We start from the raw sequence: 15,913 nt of genomic DNA, 5'->3' as shown, positions 1-15,913 counted from the left end.
CCTCTGCTCTGACAAGATGCTTGGCTGAGGCTGGAGCAATATTTACAGGTTGGTCATCTGTGCTTGTGCTGCTCAGCAGACGCAGCATCAGGCAGAGAGGGTACAGCTGCCATCCCCATGAGCAGGGCAGAGCTGACAAGGGTACGAGCTCAGCGGGGTGAATGTGAATACCACTATCTCCTGGTGCCAAAACTGCCCTTTCAGCTGTGTACTTCCCAGCTCCCACTGCAGGATCGTCAAGCAGCATTTCCCAATACAGCATGGGCTCCAAGCCCTCCCTTCACTCAGATAATAATTTACCATCCATAAATTTGTCCCTTCTCTTGCAGCCCACAGCAATGAATGATAACTCAGCACAAAAGGGCACAATGTGATTCAGGCATCTCCTCAGCAGCAATGCAGTCTACTGCAAACTGTTCCTGACTGTTGTCCCTGCCACTCATTTAATATTTAAAATTGTCTTCAAACCTTCACAGAAGCCAAAAAGGCTGCATCAAACTCCGACACGAAGATGATGGTGAACAGCTCTGCTAATCAAACAGTTTCTTACAGCTGGTGCTCAATGAACCAAGGATGATCTAGGTTTCAGGCAAGCTTTCCAGCAGTGAAGCAGGGGAGTCCTAGAGCAGATTGCCATGAAGAACCAGGGAGTTTCCATCATTGTAGGTTTTTAAAGAGTAGACAGCCAGCCATCAAGAATAAACTTAATAAGGTATTTCCTGAGTTTTATACTGCCCATTTACACACCATCTACTTTTACTTTTTCTGTACTAGGTTGCTACTTTCTCTGATTTTGTCAGATGAAAGAGCAATCGAATGGTTATTTTAAAAAGAAAAGCTGATCACCTCTCTTTTAACCACATGGAAACTGCTTGTTAACCTCTTCCAGCATGACAGCTTACACTGGGGAGCCTGGCCCCTTCTGCACGCAGAACCTCCATTATAGACGTGGATGGATGTAGAAGAGGACATCCTACACCTTTGAAGGAGGAAGAGAGCAAATTAAAATATGGATCCTTAATTGTGCAATTAGATTGAGCCTGTGAGGGAGTTCAGAGGAGTCTATCACTATTATGCACACCCCAAAAATAACATTGCCCTACGACGGGGAACTCTGGAAGTCTCTAACATGGGAACTGCTCAAACCTTCCAGAAACAGTTCTCAGTAACAATCATGGCATTTTGCAACTGGCAGCCAAAGCAGTGTACCCAGAGCAAAGACTGCTACCAGGTGTTTAGGAGATCAGCTCATGTCATCCTGACTGGCAGGGCCACATCAGTGCAACTAAGGAACACAGAAAGCCCTGTGAAAGGATCTTTTTCATCTGAGCTGTTAAAAAGTCAGTGGTCTCACAACAGCAGAGCAACTCGTGACACCAGTTAATTATCTGGAAAGAAAACAATCCATATCCATTGCTGTCAAAGGCAGTCTTTTCCTTTGCAGAACCCTCTCCTGCCCAACACACAGAGACAAAATCCACTGTCCTTTCAAGCCTCGCTGAGCAGGAATGCACACAGCTCTTTCTGAATAGCATCCATGAGCAAAGCTATGTATGAGCTACTTAGTGCTAATGGAATATCCCTGCACAGAATATGTCCTGAGGCCAAAACACACGCAAAGTTTGCTAGGTCTTCCACAAGACCTGCTTCTTCCCTCTTGCCAGCACTTGGGGTCCACCAGTTCTTCTAACAAAGTGACTGAGGCACCACTCCCTTGGAGCCTGTCCCACTGCTGATTCCACAGCTGCTGCCAAGGCTGCAAAAAAGCCAAACACACCGAGGTGTTTGCACCACCAGTACGAGGGCAGATAGAGTTCTGGAGAGATGGAGCATGACACTCTGAACCCAGAGCAGTCTCTTTCTTCTTCCCTCTGCATTTCTAGTGCCCCTCACTTCTCCTTAAGCTTCTTTCATTGCTTCTTTTCATGGTAGGAAAGAACTCCTGCTGCAGGTGTAGACCAGGGAGCTGCATCCCTGCCTACAGGCACCATGGAGTCCTCTGCAGAACCATCACCCTCCCTTTGCTTCACCCCTTCTAGCAGAGGCTCATTTACCCCTAGTACCATTACAGGCTTCCTACCCTGACAAAAGCTCTTCACTTCCCCCTCTCCCTTTTCCTCTGACTGGTTTATTTCTAGCAGTCTGTTGCTCTCAACTCCCTCATTACTCATAGAGTTGACCACTCTTGGGACGTCCCTTCTTCCCTGAGCAGTCACAGACAAATCCAGGTGATAAAGTATCAACTCCTGCTCTCTCTTCCTTCTATCACCCATTTGAGTTTCTTATGCAGTGGATTGGGGGTGGGTAATTTTTAATCAAATTTATTGCATTATCACCCAGGAAATACCTGCATAAGGTTAAATTATTTGCTACCTAAAATGAATCTTTCAAGATGCTGACACACACATGCTTAAATGTCCCAGGGGTTCTGAAATCCACTGTACGGAGATCACTGCAGTCACAGGCACATTCACCTGTGCATTAACTCAATGTATAATTAACAACAGCCTTGTCCTAACAGGCAGTGACACTTAGAGAAACTGGAAGTAAGCCACGGTTGGAAAATTCCTTTTCGTTCACCAAAGTAGCAGCAGGAAGGATTTGAAGTCACACCACATTAAAAAGCACCAAACATTTTCCCCATCATTAATGCAATCCTCAAACTATGTGAGAAAAACCAAGATACTTATGGGGTAATTTTGAGTTGTATAGGGACAAGCTGTGGGAGGCAGGGAGAGAAATCTGTCTTATCTGGAAGCATGAATTTTGGCTTGACCACTGTCTCCCAAATTGAGGCATGTCAAACTGATGTTTCATTACTTCACTTAAAATCCATTTTCAGGGTTCACACAGGAGTCAGTTATGCTTGGAAAGCATTGAGCAAAGCTGGTGGTTTTGGTGATCTCTGCTGCAAGGTTAAAAAGAAGGGCATGGGAACATCTTTGGAAAAGCATCTGCTGTTCAAAATTTGAAGAGCTGAATCCATTGGTTTTTCCGAAGTACTTTTTGCCATGGAAAAGTTTGGAGTTTTTTTCCCCTCCTCTTTATGCAGAGGAAAAAATCTGGGGATGTATAAACATATCTCCAATCCTCTGTTACGAGATGAAGATGGGATAGTTGCATTTCCCTGCTCACAGGCAGGCATCCTTTACAGAGGCTGGACCATATGCTACCTGAGTTAAGGCTGTTTGACAAGTGGGTAGAATTTAATTAATCTCTCAGAAAATATGTTACTCCATCAAAAATTCCCTTAGAGAATTTTCCCAGTTACAGCTTCTGCACAGGATTTCTGTACAGAGAATAACTATAGTAACATCTTCATCCAAATCACTGACAGAGAACATGCAGGTATTCATCTTCTTAGGTAAGCAACACTTTAAAATAGGTTCATCTTACAAGTCACTCTTTAGATCACTAAAAACAGGAACAGTAATTTCCTTTTTCATTATTTATTTCACTATACACATAATTAAAAATTACGGTAATTTCAGCTTCAGACAAAGGTGGGTGTTTGATCACTTTCTAGTAGTGAGAAAAACAGAAAAAAATCTTAACAAAAATCACCTTTTATCTTGCCAATTAAAATTACACAAAATTAATCCAAATGCAGAACTTAAGTAAAATACCATTAGGTATTTCTTCAACATTTTATTATACAGGTCTCCAATTCTTGCAGGTAAATGGGTGCCTGACTCTCTAAAACTGTCACATCTTTTTAAAGCAAACAGTAGGTAATGTTCACTATTCACCTGCTAATGTCTGGCCAGGCATTAAGAAAATAAGGCGAATATTTCCACCCCATTCTTGTAGTTACTCCTGCGTATCAGAGCAAGAGAAGCCTCACACTATGTTAATTACATAACCCACTTTTCTCAGCCCAATAAACTGATAAGTGATTTGGAATGAAAAAAACAGCATAAATTGAAATCTAAAGAATTACATGTCTAGCAGCACAGAAAACCACTGCGCCTTGCTTAGTGCTCTGAGTCTGAACTTCCTGATACAAACCTTTGGAAAATGAGAATGAGCAGCCACAAAAGCTTCCTCGAATTCAGCCTCGTATGATGTTCTCAGCCCTGTTTGGAAGCTGCTCAGAAAAAGTTAATACAGCTCTCAAAACATTTCAGAAACCAAATAAAAGCTTGTGACACACAGGGTTCAGAAAAAAAAAATAATTCACTGTGTGGTGTCTAACTGTAGCATGTTTTGCTAGGTCAGGCAGCTTGCTACATGGAACTGCTGGAGACTGGCCTTTCTCAGCCAGATCCAGCATTTCCAGTTTACAGGACTTAGGTCTAAGCTTTGGTGAACTGGAATCTATCTAGGTAACCATTGCATCATATGGGTAAGCACACCTCACAGTATTAGGAGAACCCTAAAAAAAACAGTTCTGTAAAATTAGGTATTTTGTTAATTGTACATCAACTCCCAATCCTACAAGTGCATGTGTTTTCTGGAATGCTGTAGTCATCCAATGCCAGCTGAAGGATAAGCACAAGCTTGTGAAGGAATGTTTTGGAGTGCTCCAAGCCCATGGTCCTGAAGGAGATCTATCTAGAACATAAGGAAAGTTCAAATGGGTTTGGTTTTCATCACAAAACGAGCCTCAGCACAGTTAAGACCTCCAGAGATATTTGACAAATTGTTCTGTATTGTATTATTAAGAGCTGGTGAGAAAATCAATACATACATCAATAAGCCAAAAATGCTGGTACCAGGCAATATCACCCCCTTGTTCATGGCAGATGAGTCCTTGGTTTTTTGCAAAACCATTGTACTGTTGGCAAATACACTGATGAAAATAAAAATGCTCTAACTGGTACAGGGCTGGGGGCAATGACATTGTTAACAGCGTATCTGTTTCAAGGTCTGCCTTTCAAATAGGTAGATCCACCAGATAAAAAAGCCATTTTCTTATCCTTTTCCCAAATGAATTCCTGCCCTTTAAAGTGATTCTCTCCAAGAACTACACAAAGCCTTCCAAATTCATGGGTCCTTCCATCACCTTTACAACTTCCCTGCACAAGACAAACCCCCAAAACTGGAAGAAAAATTTCAGAACCACTGAATGAAAATACTGAAAGTAAGGAAGAACCCCTTTCCTGAACTGAAAACACGCTCCTGGATAAAAGCACACTTCTTGCAGAATGCACACGCAGATGTCTCCTCTGCAAGTTTTGAGAATTTTCTCACTGATGCCATTTAGCAGAATGAAAATGTTCCCTTGAAAGGCTTTGGAAAACAAAGGGCACCAAAACTTTTTTTTTTTTTTTTTTTTTTTTAATGAGATCAAATGTTCCTGAAGAACACAAGCCATAAACACACTGCTCCAACACTTTGAAGTGTGGCTTTATTCCAACGGAAGTCCAACAACAGCAGTGGCTTTTGTGACTTCAGGGCTAACCCTGGTATCAGACACTGACTTTAGACGGCAGCAATGCTAACAGCTATTGCAGGGCTGCTCTGCCATAGTGCATCAGCCTGGAAAAGATCTAAGGAATCCAAAACTGGAATTCTTCATCAATCTACAGTTCCAACAGACTTGAAATGAACCATAAGCTGCAGAGTCAAGAATTCATTCAAGAAAACAGGAGCCCTAAACTCCAGCTCCAACCATTCAGTTTACTTGTCCACCTGGAGAAGAGACTTGTCTTTTCCTGAGCTGATGCTTTCCAGACACATTCCAGTGGAGAAATTCCTGAAGCACTCACAATTACAGAATTTTGCTGTCTTCAGTGAAACTGTGTATATATACTTCCTTGGGCAAATTTGGCTGGATACTGGTGATGTTGAAGTTAGAGCAAAATGTAATTTTCTCATTTGTGTTAGCTCTGCAGAAATGATAGTAATAAGATTGTGCTATCACCTCTACTGTTTTAGTACCAGAAATGTAAAAAGTGTTAGTGTTTTGGGTTTGTTTTTTAACCTGAAACTTGTGAAAGAAATACACCTAGGATATCCTACAAAAAACAATTTTTGTGCCCTTTATACACTTTGGAATGTAATTTTGGAGAGGAATTAATAGACACTGTGGCTTCAAAACATTCAGACATGAAAAAGAGCATAATGTAATGATTATTTACAGTCTCCATTCCCTCCAATCCAGCATTCATATATTTTCATGTATTAATTACAAGCGGCAGTTTCTATGTTGCACTCTGCCTCAACTGAAAATATTTACAATTTTATTTACCTAAAACATTTGGCCAAGGCTGGCTATTGCTTATGCAACTATTTACCCAAATCTCTGGCCCCTGTACCACCAAAAAGTGGGAAGAAAAGCACTGAGCAGCCAACTGAAGAGTTATCAAAAAGCCTGAATTCAAGAACCAGGAACTCTTAAGAAATAACCATGGTAAGAGAAGTATTGTCTGTAAGATCTTTATTTCTTCCATAAAAGAGGAAGGACTACATCATCTAAGCAGAGAGCTTCCAATTTCTATTAAGCAAGATGGTTCAAGCTATACCCACATTTTTGGGGAGGAGGGCAAGGAGGGGGAAGGGGAGCAAACAGCCTTGCCCCAAACAGCAACCATAAAGACAAGCTGTTGAAAACTGGTCACATTTTGCACTCCTTCAGAAACCAAAAGGGAGAAAACAAAGCAAACTCCCAACTTACGTGCTAGGGTGGTTGTATAAAAATCTCAATTATTTAAACAAACACAGTACTTCTCCAGAGGAACCTGCTTGCAGAAACAAAAGCAATGCCTGTGCAATAAGTATCTTTCCAATGTCACTTTGGAAGATATACAATCCTGTCTGGATATGCAAAAGCCAGTAATACCAGAGGACAGAAAAAGCAAGTAGGCAACCCACCATCCTGTGGCATTAAAAAGCGATTAAATTAAATTCACAAACGGTTTAGTGAAGTTTCTGATAGACTAATCACATAGCAGGGCTCTAAACAGAGAACCAGACCCATTATCATAACATTCCCTTTAAAAAAACTTTTATCTTGGCAGAGTACTTAATGTATTTATTATGTGGAGATAATGGCTTCTCACTTCAGATTTAGAAGGAAAAGAGGGCTTTCCACAGCTGTATGCACTAGCAAGCATTCGTACAAAATCCATTCTTTGCTTTAAGTCTCCATGTTTTGGAACAAAGATGAACTAACTGTTGACCTAGTTTATAAGCTCATCTTAAAAGTGGCCTGTACTTCAAAACAAAGCAAAATCTGTTTAGCAGCAGAGTGTTCACCTACAGACACCAATGATTCACTTGAAGCAAAACTTAATTATTTTCTGACAGACTGATTAAAATTGGCCAGGGAAAGCAGAGCTGAAAGCTCAAGTATTTTTCAGAAGCCATATGCAGCAAGGATGCACTGCTTCCTACCACTGCCTACCTGTACAGTTCACCCAAGCTAAATATGGATGTTTCTCATTGTGGCTACTGCATTATCCTTACTTTTTATATAGAAACAGTACAGTGCTAATCAATACAAATATTTGGCTCATTTTTTAAGTTCAGGAAGTTTCCTTATACATGGCAGGTGCTCTATTTCAGACAGCCACACTGATGAAAACATTTCTACATGGCAGATGTCTAAAAAAAATACCCATTAAAAAATCAAGCCCAGTGGCTCTCAAATCTGTCACAAACACATTCAGGATATTTCTTACTAAATACAGTGCATAATTAACAGTCATCTTACAAAGACTTAACCTTTATTTTCCCATTTATTTCAGTCCACACTTACCCCCACTTTTCCCAGTACACTGGCTGGATCACAAAACACTTCGTCACAGCCAAGAAGAATCTTTTTGGGTTGGTCATTCACTTTGGAGTTGTATTGTACAATACAGTTGTAAGCAAATTCTGAATTCAAAGCAGGGGGGTTTGATAGATGAAAACCACACTAATATTGTATACAGAAACTGGTGCTCAGCAGTATTGCCTTTTCAAACATTCTCAATTGCAAACTCATCTATTTTCACAATCAAAACATTTTGTCTGAAAAGTTTATTTTAGTTTTCTGAACACTCTAAAGCAACTGTGCTTTTGATGTTACAAAAGTGTTCAGATAGGATTAACAAAAATTAAAATGTTCTAAATTACAAATTTAATTCCTGTAAGAGCTTGAGAAATAGAACAGAAAAGCATGACATACACACATTGTGAAGAAACCCCAACTTTTCATGCAATGGCAGGCAAGATGTAAAAAGCCACCCAAATTCACACATTTTTACACCGAATCATCAGAAAAAGTACTCTGTAGTAAATCTGTACATCCAAATACATTTGGGATCTACACCTAAGTTACATTATTTAATGTTATATACACTTATTACCCCTTGTATGATGTTTAAAGAAAAATCTTCATTCAACCCAAACCCAAAGAAAAATATGCAAGACTAACTTGGAAAAAAGGAGAATCACTTTAGACATTCAATTAAAACGTTGGTTTTGTTTTAATCTAGACCTCAGAGTGTTTATTAAAAAACAAACAATCCTCTTCATTTAACATTTTGCTTTCTAACTGTACAGTAAATTGCATTGCAGAGAACACATCCCGTCTTCAGACTGTATTTTCTTTGGATGGATTTAAGATGTAGCTGGATATTACTTTAAAGATAAATAAAGGGAAATTGGTCCAACTAGAGCAATAGCTGATATATTACATGCATATGGGAGTTTTATATATGTTTAAATTATTTTTTGAACAAATGAGTGTAGGGTAGTTGATATTGCAAATAAACCAAAAAGCACCTGGAGTTGAAAATACAAAACATACCTCCTATTCTGGCAATGGCAGTAAAAATCAGAAGAGTAATCTTTCTGGAACAGCATTTTTACATAATTTAGAAATGTTGAGTACCAGGAAGACTACTAATCAAGTAGTTTTAGCAGCCAAGTTTCCCTCTTTGTATTGAATGGAACAAATGCTTTAAACAAACTGTTTGTCCTCTTCACTGAAGAGAGCTAGTCTATTCATCTTTAATGAGCTAGGTTTTTTATTTTTTGATGTTGGTTTTTTTGGGGGGAAAGATTAGCCACATACTGTAGTAATGCCTACTGCATATAATCCAAGCATTTGCTGTGAACAGTTGGAGAAAGCAGTCAGTAAGAACCTAGGATCAATGAAATAGATGTTACTTTAAGCCATCCACAAAATGGAGACCCATATAGTGCCCAGTGTTAAAACCCAAATCTCTTCTCGCGCTTTTTGCTGTGCAAATTCATCCCCAGGAAAACAGGAGCTGATCCATAGTTCAATTTTCTTATTTCCTTAGTCAATTTTCACATTAGTGTAGATTTTACGAACAAAGGCACTTGTTCCCATGTAACCAATAGCTCCTGCAGAAGAAACAAAAAACATTGAATATGTTAGAGAGCTGATCATCAGAACAAAGCAGTGGTATAAACCACACACACTTAAACAGAGAAAGTCACATAAAGCACATACTCTGCAGACAGAAACTTCTCTACCTGCAATACTTGTTCTCAAACTCTAATTATCCATGTTCCCCCCGAACAGCTGACAGGAACTTCCCCTGTCTGGCAATCTAAATCCATTAAGCCATCTTACCAAGAAGCCATGCTCACTTGCCCTTGATAAATATAGCAGCCCCCCTACTGCTGCCAATAACCAAGTCCATTTTTTCTGAGCAGAGGGTAAAAAACATACAATCACCCACTCTGCAGGGAAGGTGGATGGGAGGGCAGGTTTTTATTATAAGTTACATGCCTTCTGGATGAGTGTTTTATTGGCAGATGGCTTCTTCCCTCCCACAAAGCACAAATAATAATAGATCCCCATCCCAGGAGTCTTACACTCCAAGGAGGTCTGTACAAAGACATTAACAAGTAGCAGTTAGTAGTTCAAGAAATTGCAACCTGTGGTTTTCAAATTAGTAAGAGTCATGAGCAAAGTATGCATTGTCACAGCAGTAATAAAAGAACAGGTCACTGAGTTTTTGATAGGGGCAACAATTTATGCTAAGCCCAAAATACTGCAGTATTAAGGACATCCAGAAAAATTAAAGAGATGTACTGGACTAAGGCCTCTTTTCAGAAAGAGATTCAGCAACCCTCCTGGTCAAACCCAGAACCTCAGGTTTGCCAGGCTCAGTAAATACTGTGGTCTTACAACATCAGCAGGGAATGTCTTCATCTCTTCCAAGCAAAATGAGAGTAAGTCAATTTGGCTAATCGTCATGTTTGAAGTGAAGTTGAAAATCAGGCAAGAATTAAGAGACAACTGCTGTCTGACTGCCAACACAGTCATATTTTATAGAATGGATAGAGAAGTCAGGGTCTGTAAATCACTACAGAGAACTCCTAACATTAAATGCTTGGATGCTTGGTAAAGAACACTCTTAAGAGAAAAGATATTTTTCCTTCCTTGAAGGAGCGAAGAAAAGCCCAGAACAAAGCATTGCAGTGAACTAGGATGCACCAGAACTGCAGAAGACATGCTAAATAGAGAAGTCTAACCCATGCTAAAATTTTTAAGCCAGACTTTCCAGTAAAAATATAAAGCGGTTGTTTTGCCTTTACATATTAAGTCTGTACAGACCTGCAGCTGGCATTGCTGACTATGGAATTATTCAGATTCTGAAGACTTTAAATCCTGGAGACTGATGGGATAATTTATGAAGTCAGCCATTAAGCTGCCACAAAGTTTTGATTTTTAGACCCTCAAAAACCCAATATTTATACCCAATCAAGAAATCTGCACAAGGCAAAACTAAATAAATAATAATAAATCATTCCAATGTTTTTGGAGCAGCAAGGAGCTTGTGGATTCAGCTTCTGTACAGGACAGCATTCCAAGTTGTATAAATATCATGGCAACCATTCCACTGGCCAGCAAACAAGGGATTTGCATTACTAACAAAGTACAGTTCCATTAAAACAAGTACAGCACTCACAAGATCAAGTTGCTGCCTGCAAGCAAGCTGAGGAAGCAGCAGCAGGAAGGCCTGACTGTTCAAGGAGAGACCAGTGCAGCACTTGGACAGACTCAAGTGCAGGCTGTGAAGAGGTGATGAGAGCTTGGAGTTATAAAGAAGCACGTGCAGATTTTTCTGTAGCTTGTCAAGAAATTATTCTTCTGTCTTATGAAGTAAATGAACAAAATGGCGGCACTGGACTCCTGCTTTAAGACTTTTCCAAGTTTTTCCTGCTAAAGCAAACTGCCAACAGATCCAATGCCCATTTCCACTGCAAAACTGAGATACGTTCCAGAACTTGTTCTTTAAGAGTTCCTCTAGTGATGTGATGCCAGGTATCACAGAGATTTGAGAGAACAAAGCATTAACTGTGTCTCACTTGGGATCTAGAGAATGCATGAGGTGGAAGTGAGGGGGAGGAGTAGAGTAGCAGTCACATGAGACCACAAGCTCTCATAAACAAATCATAACCTATTCTGAATCAGAGAGGTGCCTTAGCCATGAAGGCCATTAATGACCAATACCCAAGGCAGGGGGTTAAGCCTCAAGGCTGCTTCACAGGCATTGAATAAAACATGGGGCAGGGAGGCAGAAATCCTGGGCAATAAGGACCAAAGAACGTCCTCCTGATTCAAACGCAAGGCAGCTGGCTCATCTGAATAAAAAAAAAACACAGTAAAGGGAAATATTTTTTTTTTTTTAATTTATTAAACACCTTACTAGATGATATTTATAACCTGGTTAGGCCTATTTAGGTTCAGCAGAAATAGACTGCAAGCGTATTGCAGCAGAACAATAAGCTTTTAAGAGAAAAATCCAAATACTGAGGAAGAACAAACACAAAGCAAAAAGAGATTAATTCCCATCTATTACTTCAAACCAATTACTACAGCTGTGACTTTATAAGCACCAAATTTTTTTAAAAGCTCTTCAAGTATACTTAAACACTGAAGTGTGGTATTGCAAGAGGCCATTCTATGTTATGTAGACCCTAAGCCTTCCACTAAGTTGGGAAAGGAGTCTTAACCTTTTCTGCCACTAAGAGGGAAACATGAGGAGCTCAAAAGGTTTGGAAATTCTCACGGGCTCCCTACTGTCGGCTCCCAGAACTGAGATGCTCTGCAGAGAGCAGCAAACTTTGTGGATCAAAGCATCCCACTACATGTGGGATTGAGTTCACTAGGCATTGTCAAGGGCATTAAACCCAGAGCTGGATGATCCATTCCTACAGAGAGTTTCCCTGTGGCTGCTTTGGGCCCTGACTAGTTCATCTCACATCCAACTGTGATACCCAACACGCCCACCCATGTGAGCCTCCAAAGAACAGCTCCACACACTTTTCACAGACCTACAGTCAGTAGCACACACACTGCACAATTCTTTAACACAAATGTTTTTGTTAGACCTCAATGGCTGCAAGTTCCCTACACAAATGCTTTTTGACAGGGGATTTTTTTTCTCCACTCCACATGCTGAAAATGGCACTTCTCAGTAAAAAGGAATCTCACGCCTTCTCTTCCAACACATTTAAAAAGACAAAAAGAAATCTCAATAGAGCTGTGGAAATCAAGTTTAGTGTGCTAAAGTATTTTCTGGTTTTGAAAAATTTGGATTTTATGCTAATATCCAATCAAATAGTGCCCTACCATGAGAAGAAATCATTTGACAATCTTCCTTTTTTGTGTTTTAAAACACATTTTAATTACAGATACTGGTGGACAAGCTTGGCTTCTGCATCACAGACATTTTAATCAATACTGGCCTGAGCACTTTTGAAAGAAAACATTAGAGCTGAAAAGTGTAAGCCTATTAAAGAAAAAAAATGGCTGCAAGACTACCAAAACAGCAGGGAAGTCTTGTAATGTGCCAAGAACCTGATGAAGCAAAATTACATTGTATGAGAGAAAAGGGGAACAGGTACTCATCTGTTAAATGATGAATTCCCTTCCCTTTTTATAAAGCATTCTGATATTACCCACCCTCTTGAGATACCAAAAAACATATACTTTACAGAAATAAGGTCCTGTAAGATATCTCGTGTCTCAAATATAACTAAGAAATCTTCCCACTAGCTATAGGACTATTCATTCACTGCTAAGAAGTATTAAATTAAGATCACTCACCAAAAAAACAACATTACAGAAAAATGCAAAAGAATCAAGAAGCACTTGCTGAAGGTCATAAAGGAAATGATAAAAACAAAGTTAACATGTGAACAAGTTTTTGGCTTTAACAGATATCCTCCCTGCCATGAACTTTGTTTTTGTCTATACATCTGTCAAAACAGTATCTCAAAAAGCAATGAAATCCAGCTGCACACAGGAGCACCCCGCACTCTCCTCACCTGTGAATACTGCAATACTTATTTCTCAAATGTTATCCTCAAGCTCTCAGTCCTCTGTTCTGCTCACCCTCATATATACATGCCAAAAGATACACATTATCCTGTCATCACTAGGGTGCCATCATTGATGCTTCAATGGGTGCACCTAGCTCCTTGTCTTGGGTTACAGTAAAAAATCCAAAGCAAAAGGCTAGCATGGTCTCAAATTAATTTGGAATTTATTTTGCAGGATTTCTTGCCAAATACTGAGTCTTTTAAGCTTGCACAGAGGGTGAAATTCCCTGCACAGTGCATAAATTTTCTTCCTATCAGAAGACACAATCCACAAGGATCTCCTATATAAGGTAGGAACCAAGTATAAGCAGAAAACTCTTCAGATTCTTCTTAAAGACTTTTTGAGCAGATCTTGCAGACATACACATTCCACCACCAAAACCACGAACTAAAGTCAGAAATATGAGTCTGAAAAAATTTGTCAGAAAACCTTCAAAATATCTGGAACTTACCACACATTATTCCCAGAGCTGTGCTAAATACTGCCATATAACCAAAGTAAAATGATGTTTGAAACAAGCCATACATCCTGAAAAAGAAAGACAGAAATTTATGCTAGGCATTTCCCCTGTTTTTTATCAACAAAACTGATTTGGCAATACAGTAATCTGATATTCAAGTAAGAAAACTATCACTTACTTTGTCTTGAAAAAGTAGTAGTAAAAGGAGTACATGTAAACATAAATCGCAGTTGATGCCGCAGAAAGAAAGCTTGTCCATTGCCTAAAAGTAAACACACATGTCCATCATACAACTAGCCAAAAGGCTTCCCAAGAAGATGCACAATGCACTTGGAAAAGACCCATCTAGACTGAAGAAACACTACTTTTCTACAAAAGTCTCACAATCTGGTTAACTATGAGATCAGTGCAACACTTACCACCTGTAATCCTCTGCATTTAGCAGGAAATACGTACAAACGATGGTCACACAAACTGTCACAATGCAGAGGATAACCAGAACCAGCATCATAAAGCCATAAACATAGTAGATCTTGTAAGCCCAGAATGAAGTAAAAATAAAGTACCTGAAGAGAGTAAACAAAATATGCAGATGATATTGTAATTTAACTTAAATTGCAATTTTTAATCCAAGTGGGAAACAGCTGAGGTACTCACATTTCAATAAAAATTGATCCAAAAGGGAGGATTCCACCTAGGCAAACAATAACAGCTGGTTCCATGAACCTGGAAGATATTAGGATTAGTTTAGGGACAACTGAAATTTTTCATTTATAAACACATTAAGACCAGATTATTAATATAGCACAAAAGATTGTTTAAAAGGCATGCTCACAAGAACATTTCTGTCTCATACCAGTAGATTAGAAAGATTCCCTAAAAAATGTCACATGTATGAATAAAACAAGAGGTTACTCTTGGGGAATGCTGAAACAAAACGTGAGGCTTGTGCCTATCACCTACAGCCATAAGGTTAGCCTTCTAACCAGCCTTAAGGCCACAGAAAGAATATTTCTTGACAAAAAGGGCCTAAGCAACCAAGATCCATGACATCCACTAGCCCTGCATGAAGGCAGTGAAAACACAGGCTACAGATACAGCAAAAAGTGCAAGCAAAATTTCACAGGATAATGGTTATAGAAATAAGAACCAGTGTTTATTTTTAATGCTACACTGAGTCATGAACATGTAGTTAAAAATGAATACCCAGCTACCTGTAGAAGACACTGTCACTAAAAGGTGACCTCTCTGTAGCGCTTGCAATGGTGCTGAATCCAGCTAGTAACCAGTGATTTCATTTGCAGCTTCTTTTATTATTTATAGGGAGACTTCTCTAAGCTGATGCTGTGTTACTCCATCATTGTCAAGAGAAGTATTTTTAACTGTCATGCTGATCCAGAAAAATCCATCAGATTTCCAAGATACCAGTCACAATATAAATTAAATTCTAACATCTGAGCTGCACAACCCACCACTAACAAGAGACTCAGTGTGCAGCACTTCTTGGACATTACAGGCTTCCATGTTTCAGTGCCCCTCTCACTTCGTCTGTTCCATTCCTCTGAACAGGGAAAGCAAGAAAAGTCTATTAAAAAAATCCTCTGAGGATATTTTAATTTCCGTAGCTTGCTGCTTTCACCTCAGAATTAAATTAATAGGAAAAAGTGCTTGCATTCATAATTTTCCAAAAACCTAAGTATACTTTTTGAGACTAAGCACCACTTTGCATTCACGTCAAAACTTATAAAGCCTTCTTCACAGTTCAAACCATATATCTGTAATATTTTAGGCTCTGTGCCATCAACAAAAGTACAGCATTGGGAACAGCACTGCAAGCTTCTCCCCACCATAACCCTGCAAATATGTCTCAGCTTGTGTTAGGAGACCATTAATCAGAATAGTTCTGCCTCCAAGGCACACTCAATCCTAAACCTGTAAGAGGCATTAACTGAAGTGGAGAGGTTTTAGTGTCAATATATCTATACAAGAACTGAGTTGGCACCACCCCCTTTCCACAGGGACTAAAGAGCATTTCAGGCAAAATGTGAATCAGTGATCCAGGAGTGTAAAATCTGCTACAACTATTAACCGTGGTGTTTTAATTCAAAAGAAAAATCATATTAGGAAAATGTCAGTTGAGTGGTTCTTCTAGGCAT

At 39.4% G+C, this 15,913-nt stretch overlaps 1 protein-coding gene across 1 annotated transcript in view; it reads right to left on the bottom strand.

Moving 5' to 3' along the window:
- Positions 1–6,367: 6,367 nt before the first annotated feature.
- The window catches only part of TM9SF3 (transmembrane 9 superfamily member 3), a 46,141-nt gene continuing 36,595 nt past the window's right edge, over positions 6,368–15,913 (bottom strand). Inside the window, exons 11-15 of the mRNA XM_041460927.1 lie at positions 14,415–14,483; positions 14,177–14,323; positions 13,936–14,019; positions 13,749–13,825; positions 6,368–9,300 (exon numbers count right to left, since the gene is read on the bottom strand). Of these exons, the coding sequence (XP_041316861.1) occupies positions 9,233–9,300; positions 13,749–13,825; positions 13,936–14,019; positions 14,177–14,323; positions 14,415–14,483 (445 nt within the window). The 3' untranslated portion in view covers positions 6,368–9,232. The remainder of the gene's footprint in view (positions 9,301–13,748; positions 13,826–13,935; positions 14,020–14,176; positions 14,324–14,414; positions 14,484–15,913) is intronic.

The sequence above is a fragment of the Pyrgilauda ruficollis genome, unplaced genomic scaffold (genome assembly GCF_017590135.1).
Source record: "Pyrgilauda ruficollis isolate IOZ18807 unplaced genomic scaffold, ASM1759013v1 scaffold15, whole genome shotgun sequence".
Lineage (NCBI taxonomy): Eukaryota > Metazoa > Chordata > Aves > Passeriformes > Passeridae > Pyrgilauda > Pyrgilauda ruficollis.
The sequence above is the reverse complement of the archived record's forward strand: the minus strand, read 5'-3'. Positions and strand labels throughout refer to the sequence as shown.